The sequence below is a fragment of the Solenopsis invicta genome, chromosome 3, assembly GCF_016802725.1.
Source record: "Solenopsis invicta isolate M01_SB chromosome 3, UNIL_Sinv_3.0, whole genome shotgun sequence".
NCBI classification, from domain to species: domain Eukaryota; kingdom Metazoa; phylum Arthropoda; class Insecta; order Hymenoptera; family Formicidae; genus Solenopsis; species Solenopsis invicta.
Window position 1 is genome coordinate 6,028,149 of NC_052666.1, and position 9,085 is coordinate 6,037,233.

At 39.2% G+C, this 9,085-nt stretch overlaps 1 protein-coding gene across 1 annotated transcript; it reads right to left on the reverse strand.

Moving 5' to 3' along the window:
- Positions 1 to 251: 251 nt before the first annotated feature.
- LOC120357128 lies at positions 252 to 1,819 on the reverse strand. The gene is made up of 2 exons (XM_039446876.1): positions 1,229 to 1,819; positions 252 to 1,134 (listed from the first exon to the last, which is right to left on the reverse strand). The coding sequence occupies exons 1-2, from the start codon at positions 1,605 to 1,607 to the stop codon at positions 284 to 286; spliced, it is 1,230 nt and encodes a 409-aa protein (XP_039302810.1). The 5' UTR covers positions 1,608 to 1,819; the 3' UTR covers positions 252 to 283.
- Positions 1,820 to 9,085: the final 7,266 nt, after the last annotated feature.

Sequence of the window (9,085 nt, forward strand, 5' to 3'; positions counted from 1 at the left end):
CCTCCGGAGGCCTTGTCAACTAGAAAAAACGAAGATAAAAATTGATCTTCTGAATGCTCGACTCTCAGTATCGCACCCTTTTGTTGTAAGCGTTTTATCTCCTTGTCGCAATCCTCGGCCTCTGATGTGGAGAAAGAAGGTTCCGTCAGAGAGGGTCGAGGTATTGGCGGTGTGATGAACGGAATCTTATAGCCTTGTACTGCTTCCAAAACTTTCGGGTTTGTGGTTATTTGTCTCCATCTATCTGCGAACAAGGCTAATCGGCCTGCCGACCTTACCGGATTTAACGGCGTGTCCGTGGTCTGGAATGAGACCTGGCTCTCCTGCTGCGACTCTGATGTTGAGAGTTGTCCCTCCTCGGTTGATGAGTCGACGGAATTCTGCGAGGAGGGCCCATCGGGTTTTTTGATTTTTGTTGTATATTCTTCTGGCGTTGAGTTGACTGTGTCGGTGGTTGTGATTTTCTGACCATTTTGCGAGCGACTTTTTCGACCGTCTGAGCGGTACTAATTTGCTCAGCAAAGTTGGCCCCAAAAAGGCAGTCGTCTACCACTGCTGCATCTGATACCGTTTTTGCCAAAAAATTGAGTGATGGGACAATAAATGCTCGTCTTGCTTGCGACAAGCGGTAATGATGATCTGCTAAGAGACGAATGCCCTCCGCAAGTTTTGTGGCTGCATTTCTCGCTTCTTCCGAAACCTGAAGGATTTCAAGATTTGCCAAATCTGAAAAACCTGAGCCGATGGCGTTTAGCGATGCTCCTACTTGAGCCTGAGCCTGCAGTTGATGCTTGTCTCGAACCCTAGCCGTACTGCCTAGGTTAGGGAGAATTTCCCCATTTAATTTAGGCGGGCTGAGAAAAACCAGATCCTCTTTCGGTTCGTACTTAACGAGGAGTGCGTCTCTCAACTCGTTTTTAAGCCCTGTGCGAACGTCGGTTTTTGCAGTGCTAAGAATACCTGGTAGCCATGATGCGGTCGGAGGCCGCTGAATTTGTTCGCCGAACAGTTCTAAGACGAAGGAGTCTGGGCCCGTCGTTTCTCCGATAGCGTTCGTTTTGCTAGTATCCATTATTATGGCATCGTTAAATACGACGTTGTTAGTTCTCGCTGGACTAAGAACGTCAGCACTCCCTGAAAAAGGAAAAGAAATGGTCTTGCAGAACGGAACAGTCGGTTGTGCTTCCTCTTTGCCGTAACATACGTACGGGTCGACAAGGAAACCCACCTGGTTCGCTGCCCCGACCGTTACTGGTCGTCTGTTCGTCTGCGAGCCTTTCGGGAGTGTGAGACACATCGCCTGAATCTGTCGAGATTCCCGCCAAAGAAACTAGATTCGCCAATCTGTCGTGTTTCTGCGGAACGGCTGTTCCTGCTGGAAGCTCTCGATTTTTCATGAAAACGAGAAACTCGTTAAAAGTTTCTAACAGTCTTACATGTTGCTGCGATGAGATATTGCCGGGCGCGTGGCCGAAGAGGTTAGGCGGGCTGTTGGAGGGGTTACGCGCTTTTTCCCGCGTTGACTCGTGATGTCTACGTCTTCTCTTCCTAGAAGAACTCGATAGATCCTCCCTCGAAGAATTACGACGTTTCCTGTGCTTTGGCATTGCGTAAAAACACACTGATCTGTGAACTGACTTGTTGAGTCTTACACGAACAGAAACATAATGAGTATGATGGCGCAGAGCGGACCACGTGACGCGATGCGGGTCACCGCGCGGCGGCGGGGTGCGCGCGGATTTATTTCTGTGAACACTGTTGTCGAAACACGAGCAGGAGTATAACTACATAGTAAGTCCATCCGGACGAGACACAATGGCATAATTGAAAATTACCTCTACTATGTAAATATGCAAAAAAAATTATAGGTACCCATTTAAAAAACCTACATTGACCTTCATAACTCAAAAAGGTGACGAGTAAAAAAAATTTCTTTACGTGCATTTTGTAGCCGACTAACAACCATGTAAATTTTCCTTATTAAACTTTCTTCTAACTTCAACCAGTTACGAGATATTTGCTCGGACATTTATGGACGGACACCCTGTATATGTGTATAATATCAATTTAATTATTTTGTTTACGTAAAAATTTATTTGGAAAAAAGGTAAAAAGTAGACGCCAAGTTGCGTATGTGTGCGCGCCTCAAATCTTTATTTTTTCTACAAAACCCAAGTGGTACTATATTTGTTTTGACATTGAAAGATCTTTCTATTTTAATCAAAACCCAAGTTGTAGTATCTTTAATTTCAAAAAAATGTATGAAATCTTTAAATTACGCTAATTATAAAGAGAATATATTTTTTCTACAAAACCCAAGTAATACTATCTTTGTATTGACATTGAAAGATCTTTCTATTTTAATCAAAACCTAAGTTGCAGTATCTTTAATTCTCACTGAAAAATCTTATTCCAACCCAGTGGTATTTATTTAAATAAATAATATTTTAAAATTATCTAATTCAATCTAAATGCATTTTTCCAGAAAAAGTATGAAATCTTTAAATTGCGCTATTTATAAAGAGAATGTTTTGCTCTTTAAAATAACTTTATTACTTTAACAAATAAAAAAGTTCTAATTTATTCTAATCAAAGTGGGTATATTTCATAAAAAAATTTTCAATGAAATATAACATTTCATTACAAAGAATTAAAAAGGAAATAGTACAAAATCAGAAAATTTTATGAAAACATTTTTTCATAAAACCCAAGTAATAAAACTCAGATACTTTTTTTTTTTTAACAAATTCCAAGTAGTACTATCTTTGTATTTCCATTAAAAAATTTTTTTGTTTTTACCAAGTGGATGTATTTAATATTAAAGTTTCAATGGAATATTTAAAATTGAATCTCAAGGAATTAAAGAGGAAGCAGTACAAAATGAGAAAATTTTATTGAAATAAAAAATTTTTTATGTACAAAAACTTGGCGCTGTTAGATGTTTAAATATAATAAAATTGTAAAAGGCAATAGTGGTATAATTTATAAAATTATGACTTACAATGTTACTTAAATACAGAATAATCTCAAAGCTACTTCGCATAATCGTTTCTACATATCTTATAATTCTAAACTTATCCTACTCTTAATTCTAATCGCATTTACAACATTTTATAGTATCGCGCACTCATTGTTTATTTAAAAATTATTAATAATTAGCGGTCAGATCGTCTACAAGTTACACGCATGGTAATAGAGTTTTAGAAAAAATTCTAAAATGTAGTGTGCGGCATAAGAAAACCGAAAAACTTTGCACTTTTAGTATCGCGCACTCATTGTTTATTTAAAAATTATTAGCAATTAACGGTTAAATCGTATACGAGTCACACGCATAGTGATAGAGTTTCAGAAATAATTCTGAAGTGTAATGTGGGACATAAGGAAACTAAAAGTTAAAATTTTTCAGTATTGCGCACTCATTGTTTAAATTTTTTTTAAATAAACAATGAGTACGCGATACTAAAAAGTGCAAAGTTTTTCAGTGTCTTATGCCTCATACTACATTTTAGAATTTTTTCTAAAATTTTACTACCATGCGTGTGACTTGTACACGATCTGGCTGCTAATTGTTAATAATATGAAATATGAAATCCAATTACTTGAATCAAGTAAATATTTTTTTTTTTAGTTTATTTTATCTAACAAATGACTCTCTCGAACCGAGATCTGACTTTCTTGCTGCAATGAAATTTTTACTGCAATGGATTCGTTATTCTGGCTTTGCAAATCTGGACACTAGAAGTGACCGCTAGCTTTAGCGTCATCAAAAATATTTATTTTTTCTTTTTAGAAAATAATATTACCATGGATATTTTAAAAATAATGACAGAAGCATTGATAGGTGATTTTATATCTATTATTGGTGATAGAGTGATTTTCCTTAGTTATTGGCGTAAAAGTAGAATGTATAGGCCGGTTCAAACTCTGGGATCTCAGGGGGGTGCGGGGAAGGGGGGGAATATTTCTGGTCGCGCGGGGGGACCTAACCGGTGATAAGGTCCCGCGGGTGGACCAAACCGGGTGGAGGAGGGTAGGGGGGCTTAAAACGGGGTCACACGTGTAAACCTAACCGGTAGTTCTGCGTAATCAATGTTTATATAAACAGTGATAACGATTCGAGGACCATGTTCTTGGCCGATGTTTAAATAAGTTTGACACCTTTGAAATGTGTCGCGTGGAGGCAACTGGCCATTTAATGTAAACATGGACCATGTACTTGTCACTCTGTTTACATAAACATAATAAATCACACCGCGAGGAGGTGGGTATGACAGTACTTTGAAATCGGAAATGGTTCTGCGTAATCAATGTTTATATAAACAGAGATAATGATTCGAGGACCATGTTCTTGACCGACACCTTTGAAATGTGTCGCGTGGAGGCAACTACTGACCATTTAATGTAAACATGGACCATGTACCTGTCACTCTGTTTACATAAACATAATAAATCACACCGCGAGGAGGTGTGTATGACTGTACTTTGAAATCGGAAATGTCTGTCATCACGAGGGGGATAAGCGATACGATGGCGAATATTTTGTGGGGTGTGCGCGGCTATTTCCGCGGGGCCCGCCGCCGCCGCCGCCGCCGCCCCCCAACGCTCGCTATCCTCTAATAATTTTTTGGTCAAGGTGGATGCAAGAGAGAGAGAGAAAAGCGCTGAACAGCTCTTTCAGCTGTGCTAATAACGCGTTGAAATATTATTTATATTTGTTTATGTGAGCTTTCTTTCATGCGCGGTTGTCGCCCAGTGGCATGTCTAATCGTGCAAGGTATCTTTCTTAGTAAAGAGAAGCGCCGATAATCCGGCTTCTAATGACACGTGTAAATAATATTTAGATTTGTTTACATGAGCTCTTTTTCGTGTGCGGTTGCCACCCAGTGGCATGTCTAATCGTGCAAGGTATCTTTCTTAGTAAAGATAAGCGCCGATAATCCGGCTGCTGCACGTTGAAACAATATTTAGATAATGCAAGAGGGAAGCGTTAATATTTCGATCGATTAAACAAAACTCATGTTTCGGTTATAAGTTTGGTGAATGTATTATACGGTCAGTCTCGATGTGGACACCGAATCAGTCGTAATAGTTACTCTCTAAAAAAATGGTTGATCATATTGAAGTTCACATTAAACGCAATCAAAATACATGCAAGTGCTCCGAGAAAGCGTGTGATACGTACTAAAAACTGAAAAAAATGGAAAATAGTGAGCGAGTGGAACGCGAACTGCTCGAGCAATGCTCGCAGATTGCAAATTTAGCTGAATGTTTCGAGTGGTTGCAACGATGCGACGAGTACCTCGCGCAGCTCGAAGAACATTGTAGTGCCAAACGTCCTCGACTCGCCGTGGGAAAAAGACAATCACTTGTGTCAAGAATCGCGCGACTCAAAGGTGAAAAAGCGCAGTTAGAAAGACGTTTCGTGCATGTTGGTGGCAATTATGCAAGCACTGGCGCTGATGATAAGCAATTGCTCGTATGGCGCGAGATCGAGACCGCGTTCAAGAATCGCATTGTGACTGGCGCTGTTATTAACATTGATTATATCGAGCCGCGACATTTTTTGGAGGACGCCAGTGATTTGGTGATTGAGCGAGTGCAAGACGCTATCGCGAAACATGATAGTGTAAAGGTAAACACCGTATTTAATGGTGAATATGTTAATAATCATGATGAACGTAATATTAAAAATATCGCTACAAGGAACAATGAACTTTATCGATCGTCAAATTTGCGCGAGTGGTATCAGCAGAGTGTCATCGATGTCACGTTGGCGATGCTTGACGAGTTCCAAGAACGCGATAGTGGTTGGGCTCTTACGCGAATACTGAATTTAACGGTAAACATTAATAAACATAATCCCATGCACGCGGCCTGTTGCATCGAATTGCCGCGGGGAATAAAGAATAAACGTGCCGTGATTAATGTGCAATCGAAAGACAATGCGTGTTTCGCGTGGTCGGTAGTGGCCGCTCTGTACCCTGCCGAAAGAAACGCAGACCGAGAGTTGTCATATCCGCATTATTCGACTGTTTTAAATGTTAGTGACATAACATTTCCAATGAACATAAAAGACATTGGAAAATTTGAACGATTAAACGACGTGTCGGTAAATGTGTACGGTACCGAATTCGACAGAAAAGAAAAGAAACTAGGCGTATTCCCGATAAGGCTCACCAAGGATAAGAAGGAGAAGCATGCCAATCTACTGTACTTGGAAGATGAACGTGATAACAGCCTCGGCCACTTTGTGTGGATTAAGAACCTGTCACGACTAATCAGTTTACAGCTGAGCAAAAACGAACACAAGAAATTCATCTGTGATCGGTAAGTGTAATAATAAAATCTGTTAAAAAAAATATTTATTACTTATAAAAATTGTTTTAATTTTAAAAAATCGTCTTCTATTTTTTATAGTTGTCTGCATTACTTCAGCTCAGAAGAAAAGTTGCAGTCACACAAAGTGGATTGTCAGCAATTAAACGACTGCGCCGTTCTACTACCGAGCGAGGATAACAAGTGGCTTGAATTCGATAATTACAACAACAAGGAGCGTGTACCCTTTGTTGTTTATTCAGATTTGGAGTGCATACTGCGGAAGATTGACCCAGGAACAGAGAACACTTCAAATTTCCCGTATCAGCATCACGAGGTATTTAGTATAGCATATTATGTTAAGTGCTCATACGACGACGCGTTGTCAGAGTATCACTTTCGTCGCGATAACGATTGCGTCGTGTGGTTCGCGAAAGTACTCGAAAACCTGGCGCATAGCGTGAAAGCTAGAATATCCGCCAATGTTCCTATGGAATCATTAACTAAAGAGCAGCAAGAGGCATACAGTAACGCGAGGAATTGTCATATCTGTGAAAAACCGTTCGCACCGAATAGTATACGTGTGCGCGATCATTGCCATTTGACAGGGTCTTACCGTGGTCCAGCTCATTCAGATTGTAATTTAAATTACAAAAATTCATACGTTATTCCGATCGTATTTCATAATTTATCTGGTTACGATGCACATTTCATCATAAAAGAAATTGCCACCACGTTCGAAGGCAAAATCGATTTACTACCGATAAATAAAGAAAAATATATATCTTTTACCAAATATGTTGAAAATACTTGTGATAAAGACATAATTTTCAAAAATGCGCGAAATTGTATACGGCTACGGTTCATCGATTCGTACAAGTTTTTAAGTTCAAGTCTTGACAAATTGGCATCGTTTTTAAGTCTTGATAAATTAAAAATTTCTCATTCGGAATTTTCCTCGTTATCAAACGAAGACTTTGAATTGTTGACACGCAAAGGTGTCTTTCCATATGAATACGTGGATAATGTTGACAAACTGTATGAAACGCAACTGCCACCGCGTGAATCATTTTATAGTTCTCTTACCAAGCAGACGGTATCACAGACAGATTATGCTCATGCTCAGAAAGTTTGGCAGCGGTTCTCAATCAAAACCCTGGGTGAATACAGCGACCTATATCTCAAGACCGATGTCTTATTATTGGCTGATATTTTTCAAAACTTCCGCGAAAGTAGCATTAATAGTTATGGTCTTGATCCCGCGCATTATTACACATTGCCATGCTACACTTGGGATGCAAGTTGAAACTAACACGCGTAAGATTTGAGTTGCTCACCGATATAGACATGATCTTATTTATAGAACGTGGTATACGCGGTGGTTTGAGTCAATGCTCCGGTAGATATGCTAAAGCCAATAATAAGTACATGCGTTCTTACGATCCATCGAAACCATTGTCTTATCTAATGTATTTTGACATAAACAATATGTATGGTTTTGCGATGTGTCAACCATTACCATACGGTGAGTTTCAATGGATCGAAAACGTTGACAATTTTGACGTGAACGCGATCGCTTCGGATTCGCCCACTGGCTATGTGCTAGAAGTCGATCTCACATATCCACAACGTCTGCACGATCGACACACTGACTTACCTTTCTGTCCTACACACGATAAACCGCCAGGATCACGACAGAAAAAACTTCTCGCAACATTGTACGATAAAAAGCGGTATGTGATACATTACCGTTATTTGCAACAATGCACGCGCAATGGGCTTCGCGTAACAAAAATTCATCGCGTATTACAGTTTGCTCAATCTCCATGGCTTCGCGATTATATAGAATTGAACACAAAATTTAGAATGAATGCAAAAAATGATTTCGAAAAGAATTTGTACAAATTGATAAACAACGCCGTGTTTGGAAAAACTATGGAAAACGTATGTAATCACGTAGACGTAAAATTATTGACAAAATGGGAAGGACGTTACGGTGCAGAGGCAATAATCGCTAAACCAAATTTTCACAGCCGCAGCGTCTTTGCGGAAAATTTAGTTGCCGTCGAACTGCGTAAACTCGAGGTGAAGTTTAACAAGCCGATTTATGTGGGTATGTGCATACTTGACATATCAAAAATCTGCTTGTACGAATTTCATCACGAATATATGTTTCCGCTATATAAAGACAAGTGCAAATTGTTATATTCAGATACTGATAGTCTTGTTTATTTCCTCGAGTGCGATGATATTTATTCAACGATGAAACGTGATATAGCGAGATATGATACAAGCGATTATCCCGCAGACAACCCGTACGGTATGCCTCTCGCGAATAAAAAAATCCTCGGTCTAATGAAAGATGAAAACAACGGTGCGATCACGACCGAATTTGTAGGGCTTAGAGCAAAGATGTACGCGATCAAAGTAGATAGTAAAAAGGATACCAAAAAAGCTAAAGGTGTGAAAAACAATGTAGTAGCGCGAACTATTACTTTTGAAGATTATATGCGATGTTTGAACGATGAAATAGAATTAACTCGTAGCCAATCGTGTATACGTTCGAAGCTGCATCAAGTGTTTACGGTTTCAGAATCCAAAGTGGCGCTCTCGCCATATGATGATAAAAGATACCTTGTTCCATCATCATTAACAAATACATTACCATGGGGACATTGGCAGATACAGTTATAATCATAAGATGTTCTCACATTTTTACAAATATTATGCATTTTAATCTTTTATTGTATTACATTTTTTTATATTTCTT